This window comes from Ranitomeya imitator, chromosome 2, assembly GCF_032444005.1.
Source record: "Ranitomeya imitator isolate aRanImi1 chromosome 2, aRanImi1.pri, whole genome shotgun sequence".
Taxonomy (NCBI): Eukaryota; Metazoa; Chordata; class Amphibia; order Anura; family Dendrobatidae; genus Ranitomeya; species Ranitomeya imitator.
The window spans coordinates 454,704,059-454,721,159 of NC_091283.1; the positions used below are offsets into that span (position 1 = coordinate 454,704,059).

Sequence of the window (17,101 nt, forward strand, 5' to 3'; positions counted from 1 at the left end):
TCTCTTAAGAAGCGATTACAGATATTGCTCGTTAATTAAAAACATAGCACATCACATAGTTTCAAAAATAGCAAACATCACACACACAAGTCATATATATAGCCACACACATCTAGATCTGTGATTACACATGTTCAGCATCATTTGCAGGTTCCCATACTAACCTATATATCCAAACACATTACAAAATTTCGAAGAGCCATACATACCTTGGGTCCAATCGTCCCATCTCTTCCTGGCATGCCTTCAGGACCAGTCGGACCCTAAAGTTATCAAAAATAAAAGACAGGTGTAATTGGAAGCTCCTAGGTCCCAATGCATAACTGGAATAGGACTCCAGACTTACCGTGCAATATTTATAATACTGATCTCTACTACCGTAGTAGGCAGAGAAGCCTTGGTCCCTTGTAAGCTATAGGACCTGGGTATGATTGCTAGCCTCCCCCATCCCCATATCTGTCTCTACAGAGATTAGTGACAGGAGCCCCAATATTATCTTCTTTTATTACCCATGTACGCTTATTTCATAGGACCAAGAGGAAGGAGACAGATGTGTAGTGTGGATGGTCTGTATTACCTGCAGTCCAGGACTTCCTGAGTCCCCCTTCTCGCCTTTCATACCTGGAGGGCCCTGAAATACAACAAATATTTTTGTGATTTAGGACAATTGCCCAGGAACCTATGAACAGTAAAATATGGCGATATCATTCGTACTGAATCTAATACAGGACTAAAACTGCACAGTATGATACTTCCATGTCTACAAGTGCAAAGTTATTGGGCCCCTTCAGAAAATACAATTGGGATTTAATTAATACTGTATAATAGTGACATTTTTGGTGGTTCCGGAAGTGTGTGATCAGATTTAGATCCATTATATGATCTTATGGAAACATTAAAGGGAACCTGTCACCATTCTGGAATGCTGTGGATAAACTCCCGATGCATCATGAAAGATGAGAAAAAGAGGTTATACTATACTCACCCAGGGGCGGTCCCGCTGCAGTCCGGCCGATGGGCATCACGGTCCGGTCCGGGGCCTCCCATCTTCTTACGATGACATCCTCTTCTTGTCTTCACGCTGCGGCTCCAGCGCAGGCGTACTTTGTCTGTCCTGTTAAGGGCAGAGCAAAGTACTGCAGTGCGCAGGTACCGGGAAAGGTCAGAAAGGCCCAGCGCCTGCGCACTGCAGTACTTTGCTCTGCCCTCAACAGGGCAGACAAAGTATGCCTGCGCCGGAGCCGCAGCGTGGAGACAAGAAGAGGACGTTATCCTATGAAGATAGGTGCCGGACCACGACGACCATCGGATCGGACCGCCCGCCCAGGTGAGTATAATCTAAAGGTACTGTCACACTCAGCAACTTTCCAACGATCACGACCAGCGATACGACCTGGCCGTGATCGTTGGAAAGTCCTTGTGTGGTCGCTGGATAAAATTTGGTCATTGTTCTTTACACTCTTGGGATCCTTCAAATCATTTAGGAAAGATTAGGTGTAGACAGAAGCCTACCACCAGTACCTACATACAGCTTGGTCACATTTGTTAAACAATGACTTTTTGTGGTTTCCAAGTATGAAGATCAGAAACCTTCATGTAATTTTATGAAAATACCAAGTCGCTCTCCAGCGACCAACGATGCCGAAGTCCCCGGGTAACCAGGGTAAACATCGGGTTACTAAGCGCAGGGCCGCGCTTAGTAACCCGATGTTTACCCTGGTTACCATTGTAAATGTAAAAAAAAAATACAGTACATACTTACATTCCGGTGCCTGTCACGTCCCCGGCGTCCGCTTCCCTGCACTCCTCCTGCATCCTGTGTAAGCGCCGGCCGTAAAGCAGAGCGGTGACGTCACCGCTGTGCTCTGTTTTACGGTCGGCCGGCGCTGACACAGGATGCAGGAGGAGTGCAGGGAAGCGGACGCCGGGGACGTGAAAGGCACCGGAATGTGAGTATGTTTTTGTTTTTTTTTTACATTTACAATGGTAACCAGGGTAAACATCGGGTTACTAAGCGCGGCCCTGCGCTTAGTAACCCGATATTTACCCTGGTTACAAGTGAAGACATCACTGGATCGGCGTCACACACGCCGATTCAGCGATGTCAGCGGGTGATCCAGCGACGAAATAAGGTGCTGGCCTTCTAGCTCCGACCAGCGATGTCACAGCAGGATCCAGATCGCTGCTGCGTGTCAAACACAACGATATCACTATCCAGGACGCTGCAATGTCATGGATCGCTATCGTTATCGTTGTAATGTTGTTCAGTGTGAAGGTACCTTAACCTTTTTTTCTTATCTTTCAGGATACATCGGGGGATTATCTACAGCATTACAGAATGCTGTAGATAATCCCCTGGTGCTGGTGGGCTTAGCTCATCGTCGATTTTGGGGGGGCCAGGTTCCCTTTAAGGCTACTTTCACACTTGCGTCCGTACGGGTCCGTCGCTAAGCGTCGGCGCGACGTACCGACGCACGTTGTGAAAATTATGCATGACGTGGGCAGCGGATGCAGTTTTTCGATGCATCTGCTGCCCATTCTAAAGTCCGGGGAGGAGGGGGTGGAGTTCCGGCCACGCATGCGCGCTAGGAAATGGTGGACGCGACGTTACATTGAACATTTTTTCATGCCGATGGTCCGCCAAAACACGACGGATCCAGTGCACGACGGACGCGACGTATGGCCATACATCGCGATCCGTCGGCAATACAAGTCTATGGGCAAAAAAACGCATCCTGCAGGCACATTTGCAGGATCCTTTTTTTGCCCAAAATGACGGATTGCGATGGATTAAAAAAAAAAACGCTAGTGTGAAAGTAGGCTTAGGTAGATGAAGATCTCACCTTCCTTATCAGGTGACACAGAAGACTGGCCTTTTTTTGTGGTCCCATGAACCTAACTATGATAAAATTTGGTCATTGTTCTTTACACTCTTGGGATCCTTCAAATTATTTAGGAAAGATTAGGTGTAGACAGAAGCCTACCACCAGTACCTACATACAGCTTGGTCACATTTGTTAAACAATGACTTTTTGTGGTTTCCAAGTATGAAGATCAGAAACCTTCATGTAATTTTATGAAAATACCAAGTTTAGGTGGAATACACAGGTTAATGGACATTACTTACAAGCTTTCCACACTCATCAGACATTGACTACTTTGTGATCCCACTGGTGTGCCTATGATAATATTCTGCTATTATCAAAAAGTTTCAAGGGTTGGTATCAACTTAACAGGGCTTGTCCAATACTAAAATTATATCTTTTTAGGCATGATAGCTTTGAAAATAAAAAATGGATACACACTTTGCAGGTCTGAAGCAGCTCGAGAAGATATGTCTGCTCTGTTTGGGAAGTTACCAGGACGGCTGCAGCCTGTATTTGCCTGTAGTGGTCAGGTGACTAGAGGAGCGTGGGTGTTTCTCTGATGGCGATCTCTTCTAGTCACCTTACTGCTGCACCGGTCCTGGTAATTTCAGAAGGAAGCAGACATAGTTTCCAAAGCTAGACATAGTTTCCCCACCCCACCTCTGTAAATGCAGCGCTGAGTCTCCGCTGCTGCTACCATTGACGACAGCGCTGCAACCAATCTATAAGCTCAGCAGCTCTGAGCATCTTGTGCCGTCAACTTGGGCTGCAGCGCTGTCGATGTGACATCAGTGCAGCAGGTAATAACAAATATCAGAAGCAGCGGCGGAGACTCGGTGCTGAACCCAGAGAGGGTGAGTACAAAGTAGTTTGTACTCCTGGGGGACACGTTTTTTTTTACCAAAGTTGAACTTTGAGAGGATTTCAGATGACGTTATATAAACTAGTCATACATAAACCCTCTAGCTAGAAGGAGCTCAATGGTAAGTTCTCAGTTAACTTGCAAGATGAAAAGGCTCTAAAGGGAAAACAATGAAACCCAACTGCAAAAATGTTTTTTGCCAAAAGAATATGCATTTTGTCAAACTCTCCTAAAAGGGTTTGAAGCCAAAAATCACAGCACGTCACATGATTCAGGTACTGTGGAAATCGTCTGAAGGCAACTTCTACACTGTTTTCAAGTGCACAGATAACTAGAAATTGATTATGGTTGGTATACCATTGGCCCAGTCACCATCATCCCACGAGCTCCAGGAGACCCCACTCGCCCTCCTTGACCTTCGGGGCCCATCTGTCCAGATACACCAGCTTCACCCTACCAAACATAGAGAGAAAACAGATGTTTCAGACTGTACACTATAGAAACTAGAAAAACATAACGTGTACTACGTCATGTTCGCAGATATTGTCACCTTGTTTTACATTTCATCAACATTTAAGCCCAGCGTCTCCCTCGTGTTGATTACACTCCCTCTCAGCTCGTTCCTGAACGTGTGATGTGCTGATTTAATGCCGATGGATGGGGAATAGAAAGTTTTATTCAAATCCCACAGCGCAATCTACTTCACAGCATGAATCGAGGGAAAAACAGTGTAAAAATAAAATATTCCTCCTTTATGGGTCATGATGGGTGAAAAACACCAGAAAATACAGCATGGGGGGTGGACTAGGAGAGCAAATACCCCATTACCTGGGGAAATTATGAGGTGGGGGTATTCTTTTGTTTTTCTGGAATAGTACATACGGTACATCACGAAAGTGAGTACGCCCATCACATTTTTGTGAATGTTTTATTACCGTATATCTTTTCATGGGACAACACTGAAGATATGACACTCACTTTAATACAATGTAAAGTAGTCAGCGTACAGTTTGTATAACAGTGTAAATTTGGTGTGCTCTCTAAATAAGTCAACACACCACCATTAATGTCTAAACCGCTGGCAACAAAAGTGAGTACACCCCTAAGTGAAAATGGCCAAATTGTGCCAATTACCGTAGTTATTTTTCCTCGCCGGTGTCATGTGACTCATTAGTGTTACAAGGTCTCAGGTGTGAATGCGGAGCCAGGTGTGGTAAATTTGGCGTTATCACTCTCACACTCTCTCATACTGGTCACTGGAAGTTCAGCATGACACCTCATACCAAAGAACTCTCTGAGGATCTGAAAAAAAGTATTATTGCTCTGCATAAAGATGGCCTAGGTTATATGGGATTGCCGACACCATGGAAGTGTCCTGCAGCATGGTGGGCAAGACTATAGAGCGATTTAACAAGACGGGTTCCACTCAGAACTGGCCTCGCCCTGAACCACCAAAGAAGTTGAGTGCAAGTGCTTAGCATCACATCTGGAGGTTGTCTTTTCAAAACAGATGTATGAGTTCTGCCAGTATTACTGCAGAAGATAAAGAGGTGAGGAGTCAGTCTGTCAGTGCTCAGACCTTACACCACACACTGCATCAAATTGGTCTGCATGGCTGTCATCCCAGAAGGAAGCCTCTTCTAAAAATGATGCACAAGAAAGCCCACAAACAGTTTGCTGAAGACAAGCTGACAAATAATGTTGATTACTGGAATCATGTCCTGTAGTCTGATGAGACCAAAATAAACTTATTTGGTTCAGAAGGTGTCAAGCGTATGTGGCGGCAACCAGGTGAGGAGTACAAAGACAAGTGTGTCTTGCCTACAGTCTAGCATGGTGATGGGAGTGTCATGATTTGGGGCTGCTTGAGTGACGCTAGTCATAAGGGAGCTGCAGCTCATTGAGGGAACCATGAATGCCAACATGTACTGTGACATATTGAAGCACAAGATGATCCCCTCCCTTTGGAAACTGGGCCGCAGGGTAGTATTCCAAAATAATATTGACCCCAAACACACCTCCAAGACGATCACTGCCTTACTAAAGAAACTGAGGGTAAGGCTATGTGCACACGTTCAGGATTTCTTGCAGAAATTTCCTGAGAAAAACGTGAAATTTTCTGCAAGAACTCTGCATGCGTTTTTTGCGCGTTTTTTTGTGGATTTTTCCGGACATTTCCCAATGCATTATATAGTGGGAAATCCGCAAAAAATCCGCAAAATTAATGAACATGCTGCGTTTTTTACCGCGATGCGTTTTTTTCGCGGAAAAAAACGCATCATGTGCACAAAAATTGCGGAATTCATTCTAAATGATGGGATGCATAATGTATCCTTTTTTTTGCGGTTTTATAGCAAAAAAAAAAACGCGAAAAATCAGCAACGTGTGCACACAGCCTAAAGCAGGGATCCCCAACTCCAGGCCTCGAGGGCCGCCAACAGTGCAGGTTTTCAGGATTTCTTTAGTATTGCATCGGTGGTAATGTGATCATCTGCACAGGTGATGATTCCAACCCCTGTGCAATACTAAGGAAATCCTGAAAACCTGGACTGTTGGCGGCCCTCGAGGCCTGGAGTTGGGGACCACTGGCCTAAAGGTGCTGTACGGGCCAAGTATATCTTCAGACCTAAACCCTATTGAGCATCTGTGGTGCATCCTCAAATGGAAGGTGGAGGAACACAATGTCTCTAACATCCACCAGCTCCATGATGTCATCAAGGAGATGTGGAAGAGGATTCCAGTGGCAACCTGTGAAGCTCTAGTGAGCTCCATGCCCAAGAGAGTTAAGGCAGTGCTTGAAAATAATGGTGGCCACACAAAACATTCACACTTTGGGCACAATTTGGCCAATTTCACTTAGGGCTGTACTCACTTGTTTGTTGCCAAACTGTACGCTGACTACTTTACATTGTGTAAAAGTGTCATATCTTCAGTGGTGTCCCATGAAAAGATATAATAAATTATTTCTAAAAATGGGAGGGGTGTACTAACTTTTGTGATATACGTTTAGATAAGAAAAAAAATCTAAATGATTCCCTTGAAAACTTAGGTGTTTAACCATGACAACAATAAGCCACCTCAGGAGATACTTTGGGAAAAAAATCATGTAGAAGTTTTAAAAAAACAGATGCGAAGACTAATCTCAGGTGTAATATCATGAATGTCTATGTTAGTATCCTCCCTTAAAGGGGTTGTCTGGTTTGGATAACCCATTCTCAGATCCTCTATTAGTGAAATCGGAGATAATAAATTGGATACTCCATTTAGGATTCTAAAGTCTTTGGGTTGGAGCGATTAGAAAAAGTGCGACTTTCCTGAAGGACCTGTCCTGTCCTGCATCACACAGATAAGTATTAATGTGTGTGGACACTGTGTAATGCCAAGCTTTGCCTGTGGTGGCAGTGCAGAGAAATGTAACACTTGCTGCCAGGTTTCCCAGTTAGAGCGCTTCCATGCAGGAGAGGAGCTTGTTGTCATGGGAACCTTTTTTAAATGTAAAGTTTATTTAAAGCAGAGCCCCCTATAGGCACATCTCAAAAATCTAATATGACCCTCTAATTCCTGGAAAACTGCATAAATTGTTCTTCAGTCTGAGGTAACTGAGTGACAACATCGAGGGGGTCCTTTTTCTATGACATAGGGTTGTCATAATCAGTCAACTTTACTCTATGGTGGTCAAACTTTGAAATGAAGGTCTCTTTTGAGGGGCACAAATAAATCTGTTGTCTCAGATTACCAAGGGAGAAGAAATGAGCAACTCAAAGTCTCTTTTCTTCTTCTTTAATTCCCAAGGGTCAAGGTGAATATCAAATTGCATTGGGTCCTCCTAATTACATTTCTCCAATGAATTGTATTCAGGAATGATATTGTTGACAATGCTATGTCTACCAACACAAAATATTCCCTGTGTCTAAAAGACAAACAAAATTATACTACATACCATGGGTCCTGCTTCACCCTGCTCCCCTTTGGGTCCTCGAGGTCCAGGTGGCCCCTGTAGAAAGTATAGATAAAATTACAGTGTGTAACCCAAGTGGACCACCACCTCTGAGGAGAATATAGTTCTTACAGGGAGTCCAGGTTGTCCCGGGAGACCTTGAACATCTGAGGTACAGGTGCAAGCAGATGGTGGAGATGGACAGCTGTCTTTATCCCTCTAAAAGAAGAGAAAGGTCAATGGATAAGATATAATATAAGGATCTGAGTCATCTGACCATGGCAGGAAATGACTATGGAGTGTTGAGACCAATGGATAAACCTACAATGTAGCTGCCATCTTTGATGTAATACATAATAGGCCAGCATGTAATATGTTTTATTATATGTGAAGAGATATGATGTCACATGATTTTCCGAGAGCGAGGTGATTTATAACTGTGGTTGTCATCCATTGCAATATATAATAAGCAGAGCAATTAGTGCCCTCGCTGCATAGACCTATATGGGATTCAGGGACTTGTGTATAGGACCTCCAGCCGCACTCACAGACCTCCTCGATGGCTTGAAGTTTTCAGTACCTTGCTTCATCTTAATACTCTTTACATATTCAGCGTAACAAAAACGTCAATGTAAAGATCCCACTTCATGTTATAATTAGGAAACTTGTGAAGTCTGTGAATCCGAGGAACCTATAATCCTCAGGGCGGATAGTTACAGAACCGCAGCAAGGTATTCTGTAGTTAAACTTGGCATTGGCATGAGCTAGCGGGCAGCACTGGGTAAGGTAGAGCAGAAAAATACTTCTTACCTTGCCTGGAACATCACAGCATCCGTCTCCTTCTGGGATTTCTGAAGCGCAGAATATCAAGAAAGACTGGAGCTCCAGCTGCAAAACAAATACACAAAGTTTTGGCCTAGGGTTAGACTGACTATTGGGGTATTACAATAATGCCTAGAGATCCATGTCCAGTTAGGGGTACATTAAAGCACCACTACAAGGATTTTTTATTATTCTCAGCGCTAGACTGGAGCTACTAATGCAAGGTCCCTTCCCCTAGTTTTATATTTACCAGCTGCCATCTTCATCTTCGCCAGGCTTATGATCACAACATATGACTGGTCAAAAGTCCAATGTAACGGTAACAATTATAGACTCCTCCTCTCTACATCAAACACCGGTGCGATCCAGCAGGTCACAAACTGCAGGAGACCGACGGGAGCAGTGGCGATAGAAGGTGAAGATGGGTAAGTATAAGACCAGGGGCACGGACCTAAGATTAGAAGAACCAGTCGAGCAATGCAATAAGTGGTGAGCTAAGAATTCGTGTATAAAAAGACACAGCGATTGCTTAGATTAGTAAATCAGAAAGTAGTTCCTATTGCTTGTGTTTTAACCTCAAAGATGACTACATGAAATAAAACGTTTTCTCCTGTGCTGCACTTAAACTCTGGACTACTCTACCTCTGACTGTTAAACTAACTTCTCTTAAGGAATTTCATCTTTTAAGGCATACACATTTCTTATTGGCTTAACCCTGGTTAAACAACTCGTACCACAATAAGTAACATCAGAAACTGGACATTATATTGTTCTTTAAGATCTACTTTTGCCCCAAGAAACTCTATATTTCTGCATTACCTCTGGGTGATGCTGCATTATATATAAAGTGCACTGTCTACCTCTATATAAAATAAAGACTAGAGAGACTCAGCTCCTCTACCTAACCTTCCCTTCACCTTTAGATAGTCCAGGGACAAAGGTTCACTTGTCATTCTTGGTTGATAGTACTTTAGAGATGCTCTTTCAATTGTAACCAGTCAGCCATATTGAATTGTGGAATGCGTTCTTTGGTCACCCGGTCACACAGTACCTAACCAGACATGCACCTCTGCTTTCTCTAAGCTTGTCCACATCCTCTTTATCCATGGTTGTAAATCAGTCTACTGTGTCTTTTATATATGCCTAAAAATTCCAATGGGCAAGGCAGTCCTACACAACGGCCACTTGACAGCCGACAAAATTGACCAGAAGATAAGTTGTGTAATCAGTAGCTGTGTATTCGGATGCATTGTGATGGTATTTAAGGACAGATGCTACCAGGCAACTCCCACGGTTAATAATTAAATGCACGCGTTGATTTAGCAAGACGTTCTTCGCATTTTGTCCCCTATCGGCAGTCCCCTCTCCACTGACCCACACCGCTATAAATAGCCAGATGCTATCGCCTCTCTTTAAACGCCCTCTGGAGAGCTGGACTCTTTCTTCTCCATTCCAAGAGATGCGGGGAATCAGTCTGAGGCTGAATCTCTTCCAAATGAGACCCATTGATCACTGGAAATTTAAAATGTCTCAGGTTAAATAAATCTCGATGATGGATGGAAATAAGGCGTTCTGTGCAGGGGCTGATATGCCGGGAGGCTGCGCCGACACGAGGGTGACATTGCATTAGGGAGAACAATGAATGACTTACTGATGTCGGTTTTTGGACACTATCAGGAAATAGGCACAAGTTAACCCTTTCTGTGCAACAAGAGGAATAGAACAAATTGTCATAGTAACGGTGACACAGAATATGAAAGAATTCCCTAGCTGGTATAACCTGGGCGTCTCTTGGTATACACAATGGCTATTTTCGTATAGCTGATATAAGTTGTACAGTTTCCTGCGTATATAGTCAGAAGACGACATAGTACAAGGAAGATCATATTGACATAATAAGGAAAGTGAAGGCGACTTGAAGATCTCACCCTAGGTATACTTACTGCTGAGGAGCCACTTTTTGGACCTCTAGTTCTTGTTAGTTTTCCCAGCATCTCAAACCCCAAAGTGGTCACCTTCCCCATGGTTCTGACTTGCTTCTCTGCTACCATCTGGCAATCCACATGGAGTTTGATATTCACTTTGCTAACAGCCAATTGTACCTGGGCCAAGAAAGTACATAAGTTAAAGGGAAAATCTACTTTTAAAGTTGAAACCCCCATAGATACCAGAAAAAAGTAGTTCAATAAAACCCTGCATCAGTGGTTAGAGGTTCCCATAACTAGTGCTTCTTCTTTCAATAAGCGCCATTATCATAATTGGTGCTACAAATGTCTCATCAGAGAGCGTTAAACATGGAAACCTATTGCCAGGCTTTCAGCTCATTCTAAAAATCAATGGAGTGGTTACCCATAGACCCACCCCATGTCAGTTTTTATTCTTACTGAGATGACCTGATGTGGCTTAACACATAACTGAGTAGACAGTGAAGCTCAAATCTGGAGTGATCATTAGTATCAGCATCAATTCATACACTCAATTAACCTTATGGAAACTTCTGTAGAAAATCTTCTTTACTTCATGTTGATCAAAGGTTTCCTCCTGCAATCTGCCCTCACTATCAGGGTGGAAGTACGTCAGAGACTGCTTCGTTGCTGTTCATGAGACATAGAAAGATGCCTAAGAAAACTAGACATAGACCATACCTGTGACCCAAAGTGACTATCCAATTTGGCTACTTTCATGGCAGACCAAAAAGGTTGAGATCATATCTTGGGTCATGTTGACTTCTTTGACCCAATTTGTAAGGTTGTGATCACTTTGTGGGGCATCATCACATCTGGACTTAGGTTATATGGAGTATAAAGCTCAGTTCCATTCTCCACAGTGGAGATGAACTGCAACATAAACCCATGTAGCACCTTCTACTTAGTTCATCCCAACCCCTTGCCAATCCTAAACTGAGATTTAGACTCTTATATATTTCTATATTCGGAACACCTTACGGTCCAGGATAATCCCCATGACTGGCTGGAAATCTTCATCTGTTATTTGCCACACAGCAAAGGGTTCCTGAGCAGCATTTTCTGGCAGACGAAGAAGGAAGCTGAGGCTATGATCCGGGGGAAGTCCATTTGGGTGAACTTCTCTAGGAAGGAAAACAGAAGACCGGGCAGAATCTATTTACTAATGGCAAGCAAAGCATGTAGATTTTCCACAAACATTCGATACACCATAATGGACTAACAGGATCAGTGTGTGTCTGAAGCAGACCTAAGGTCTGAGCAGAAATCAGTGCCACATGACGTGAGTATCCCGAAAGTGACAGGAGACTAACATGGTGGTTAGCTGTGAACCAGAGTAAAGAGGAAAGGAAAACCGACAAGAGGACAGACTAATTAAATGGATATGAGTTGTGGCATCTAACAATATGGAGAGATAAGAGGCCAAAACTGGACAGACAACGAGAGACGAAGCGAGTGCTTCAGGCCGGAGTTCCAAGGCATCACTGACAGAGAAGTTACAGTAAGTACCGGCCATACTGGCAACCTAGTTTCCTGGAGGGGAAAAGAAGACTTGGAACAGCAAATTAAGACCAAGACTCCGGCTAACTGGACTGTACTGAGCTGGGTTGTAATGAAAGAAACTGAACAGTAGAGATAGAGAACAAACAAGTAACAAAAAATGAATTGACGCTGTGCAAAAATGCTCTGTTTGTTGACAGAAACGTTAATAAACTTGTGTACCTTCTACCTACTGTATATAATCCCCACAAAGTTATCGTTAAGTAAAAACTTTATTTTTAACTGCTGGTCTCCATCATTAAAGTCCTCAACATTTAGTCCTGGTCAACCAAAGTCATAGGTAACATGCGGTCTGCAAGGGTGTAGGGCCACTATAGCACAAGTCCACACACCCAGCCAGGACTCCCACCTCCATGTATCGTTCTGGGGTGTAAGAGACAAGTACCTCATCCACAGCTACCACCTCGCACCACGTTACACCCATCTACCTTAGACTGGAGAATCAATTGTATACTTTTTGCTTGGAGCCAGTCAATGTCATATTTCCCATCATGGCAGAATAATATAAACTGAAAATGCATAATGGAAATGTAGTTCTTTACAGAAAAGTCATTCATTCACTGAGCACTCGCCCCCTGTACCTGTGGGGCGCCCACCACAGACCCAGAGCCGAGCACGGCCTATCTTCACAGAGCCAAATGGCTGCAATATTGTCAGCAATGATTGATCAACCATGTTGCATTTAACGGATGGGGAAGGTTTCTATTGCTATGAGAAGCGAGTCAAAATAGTAGATTATCCCCAAAGCAGGAGGCGACCACAATCTGCAAGCCGCATTCATAGATAACAGAAATAGTCTGAGATTCTTAGCTGAATATTAGATGGAATTAACATATCAAATGGCGAAACCCAACATGTGACCTGTGATATGGGGCGATGGAGCAATAATAAATAATATGTATGAGGCCATATTATCACACCCGGATATTTGGCTCTATAGGAGTCAAATTACCCCTCCCTTGCCCAAAGGGGCAAATGTCCGTCCAGGATACAGAGGTCTGTGGGATTTGTGCCCTCCATTGCTACGTGTTCAGCAGATACTTCCATATAAAAAAGATTTGTCTTATCAGGGCTGTGTAGGATTAAGAACTGAGGCGACATAAAAAGAGTGAGCCCATCGCCGTTCTCTGGGACGCTCCCGGCTCACACTGCCAATTAACTTCATATCCACCAGAAAAGGGTCTCACATAGGCCAAGAAAATGAGATGAAAAGTGAAGCGAAGCGATGCTGGAAATGACGGAGAAAGAGGTTTCTGGAAGATGAGAGTAGCAGGGAGAATGAGACGTAGCGTGGAGAATATAGGAAATTACAGAGAGGACCTGATAGTGAGGGGGAAGCTGCCGCGCTGAGGGTGAGAGGGGGCGAGAGATTAGGATGGTGCAGCCATGTGTTGTGCACAGATTATATAGCAGCACCAGACCACAACCTAACCGCGGACAATTCAGTTCCAGACATTTAAACGACATTATTGTATTCTTCAGCTTTCTAGCAATATTTATGCTTCCTTCCTTTTTAAGATCTCTGCTTGCTGTCAGAATAGAAGAAACACACATATTTCTTGCAGCTGGCTGTCTAGCCAATCCAACACTCAGAGAAACCACTTGAAGCTTCTGGTCTCCAATGCAAAATGTATAACCAATGCCCCACCTACCATATTACTAATGCAGCAGAGGGTATTTTAGGACACCTTAGACACAATGGAGTTGGTGTGACTTTGCACCCTTATAGCTACAGCTGCTTCTCACAAAATTAGAATATTATCAAAAAGTTAATTTATTTCAGTTCTTCAATACAAAAAGTGAAACTCATATATTATATAGAGTCATTACAAACAGAGTGATCTATTTCAAGTGCTTATTTGTTAATGTTGATGATTATGGCTTACAGCCAATGTAAAACCAAAAGTTATTATCTCAGTAAATTAGAATAATTAAAAAAAAAAACACCTGCAAAGGCTTCCTAAGCATTTAAAAACGTCCCTTAGTCTGTTTCAGTAGGCTCCACAATCATGGGGAAGACTGCTGACTTGACAGATGTCCAGGAGGCAGTCATTGACACACTCCACAAGGAGAGTAAGCCACAAAAGGTCATTGCTAAAGAAGCTGGCTGTTCAGAGTGCTGTATCCAAGCATATTTTATGGAAAGTTGAGTGGAAGGAAAAAGTGCGGTAGAAAAAGGTACACAAGCAACCGGGATAACCGCAGCCTTGAAAGGATTGTTAAGAAAAGGCCACTCAAGAATTTGGGAGGAGATTCACAAGGAGTGGACTGCTGCTGGAGTCATTGCTTCATGAGCCACCACACACAGATGTATCCAGGACATGGGCTACAAGTGTCACATTCCTTGTATCAAGCCACTCATGACCAATAGACAACGCCAGAAGCGTCTTACCTGGGCCAAGGAGAGAAAGAACTGGACTGTTGCTCAGTGGTCCAAGGTGTTGTTTTCAGATGAAAGTAAATTTTGCATTTCATTTGGAAATCAAGGTCCCAGAGTCTGGAGGAAGAGTGGAGAGGCCACAATCCAAGCTGCTTGAGGTCTAGTGTGAAGTTTCCACAATCAGTGATGGTTTGGGGAGCCATGACATCTGCTAGTGCAGGCTCACTGTTTTATCAAGGCCAAAGTCAGCGCAGCCATCTAACAGGATATTTTAGAGCACTTCATGCTTCCATCTGCCAACAAGCTTTTTGGAGATGGAAACTTCATTCTCCAGTAGGACTTGACACCTCTCCACACTGCCAAAAGTACCAATACCTGGTATAATAACAACAATATCACTGTGCTTGATTGGGCAGCAAACTCGCCTGACCTTAACCCTATAGAGAATCTATGGGATATTGTCAAGAGAAAGATGAGAGACACCAGACCCAACAAAGCAGAGAGCTGAAGGCTGCTATCAAAGCAACCTGGGCTTCCATAACACCTCAGCAGTGCCACAGGCTGATCGCTTCTATGCCACGCCGCATTGATGCAGTAATTGATGCAAAAGGAGCCCCGACCAAGCATTGAGTGCATTTACTGAACATACATTTCAGTAGGCCAACATTTCTGATTTTAAAATAATTTTTCAAGCTGTTGTTTTAAACTATTGTAATTCACTGAGATAATGACTTTTGGGTTTTCATTGGCTGTAAGCCAGAATCATCAACATTAGCGAAATAAACACTTGAAATAGATCACTCTGTTTGTAATGACCCTATATAATATATGAGTTTCACTTTTTGTATTGAAGAACTGAAATAAATTAACTTTTTGATGATATTCTAATTTTGTTAGAAGCACTTGTATATCCCTGTCTATGCTATTCCACTTGATGGTGCAGCAGAGTACAATGTAACAGTAGTAGACCCAAAAATGCACTCACCCACACTTACACATCATAAAAAATCAGTAATGTGAGCAGGACCAGGTTTGGAATAGTTTGAGCTTCTAAATGTAAATTGAAGCATTTCCAAACATTGAAAGCAAGCAGAGATCTTGAAAATGGTAAAAAAAAATGAAACACAATGAGGCTGATTTATCAAACCGCTTGCAGCAGAAATCTGGTGTAAAATTGACGTGTTGCAAATATTTGCATAACTCGTAATTGAGCATAAATGTGATCACTTTTTGAAAAACCTAAAAAGTTTACCAGGAGAACTGTATCTGAGTGTGACCCGACCAATTCATCATAACTTGTGCCGCAAAAGTGGTATATAATATAGGAGACCTGGAGAACATGTCTGTTCTCTAGATAGGTCATAAACATTATTCATCTGCCAACCCCTTCATGTCGTCTAGTTGTTCAAGACACAAATCATCCAATCATTACGTGGAATTGCTATTACCTGGTCCACAGGGTCAACTGGATATTCTCAGCAATTGTATATATCCTGGAGCCCCCTAAAATGAAAGCATCTAGGGAGACGCCACTGATTGAAGAGTAATGCTTCTCATCCAAACCAAAAGACGCCATCATATTGTAACCTAATGGAAGAAAAGGTGGGAAGATCAGTTCTCTGTATCCAAATATATTATTCCATTATATATTAAATAAATTGCCTACAGCAACATTAAAGGAGCTGCAGGAATTTCTGACAAGTACTGCATGTGGCAATCTCCCGTAATCTTAATATGCCTAACCTATGAGGTAAGGTGGAAAGACTTTTCTTACTAAAAAAAAGTCCAAGTCCTGCTATGTTTTGCCAAAAACTAAATTAAGTCTGGCGAAACCATGTATGATAACCTTTTATGGTTTAATGAAACAAAGTTTGAACTTTTTGGCAATAATTCCAAAAGGTACAAATCCAACACTGCGCATTACCAAGAAAAACGTAATACACACAGTGAACCATGGTGGAGGCAGTGTTATGGCGTAAAGCTGTTTTTTGGTAGCTGGAAGTTTGGTTTTAGTCAAGGTGGAGGGAATTATGTTCAGTTTCAAATATCAGTCAATTTTGCATCAAAACCTTCAGGCCTTTACTAAAAAGCTGAAGGTCAAGAGGAATTTCACTTTGAAGCCCAACAACGGCCCTAAGTGTACCGTAAAATCAACAAAAGAGTGGCATTGCCAGAAGAAGATCACAATTTTGAATGGCCCAGCCAGAGCCTAGAAGTAAATTCAACTGGAAAATCTATGGGTGACCTGAAGAGTGTGCTGTACACAGGGCATGCCCTCTCAATCTCACAGATGTGGAGCTACTGCAAGGAAGAGTGGGCAAATATTGCCATCTTTAGACTGATTGCTGTCTGAAATTCAAAGGTTACTTCTACAAAGTATTACTTAACGGTGTGCATATTTATGCAACCACATTAATTTTAGATCTTTTTTCCACCCAAAAGATTTCACATCATTTTTCAATTGAACTGTACAGATTATGGGTAACATTAAAAGTGGAAAAAGTTCTGAAATGGTTCTTTGTGCTAGGAGTGTATTTGTCATCAGACAGGTTTTGGGAAGGCTGTATCCTTATGGTTCTTGATTTTTTTTTCACATGACAAAAACCTGGCAATTTAAAAGAGGTGTGTAGACTTTTTTATACCCACACAGTCAGTCACTTATATCCAAATATCTTATTGTCTGAGGTGATTGCTGCCTCTGAATACACT

At 42.7% G+C, this 17,101-nt stretch overlaps 1 protein-coding gene across 1 annotated transcript in view; it reads right to left on the bottom strand.

Moving 5' to 3' along the window:
- The window catches only part of COL20A1 (collagen type XX alpha 1 chain), a 168,603-nt gene that overhangs the window by 39,707 nt on the left and 111,795 nt on the right, over positions 1-17,101 (bottom strand). Inside the window, exons 21-30 of the mRNA XM_069751130.1 lie at positions 15,841-15,979; positions 11,434-11,576; positions 10,973-11,082; positions 10,432-10,590; positions 8,477-8,554; positions 7,799-7,885; positions 7,670-7,723; positions 4,087-4,182; positions 578-631; positions 210-263 (exon numbers count right to left, since the gene is read on the bottom strand). Of these exons, the coding sequence (XP_069607231.1) occupies positions 210-263; positions 578-631; positions 4,087-4,182; positions 7,670-7,723; positions 7,799-7,885; positions 8,477-8,554; positions 10,432-10,590; positions 10,973-11,082; positions 11,434-11,576; positions 15,841-15,979 (974 nt within the window). The remainder of the gene's footprint in view (positions 1-209; positions 264-577; positions 632-4,086; positions 4,183-7,669; positions 7,724-7,798; positions 7,886-8,476; positions 8,555-10,431; positions 10,591-10,972; positions 11,083-11,433; positions 11,577-15,840; positions 15,980-17,101) is intronic.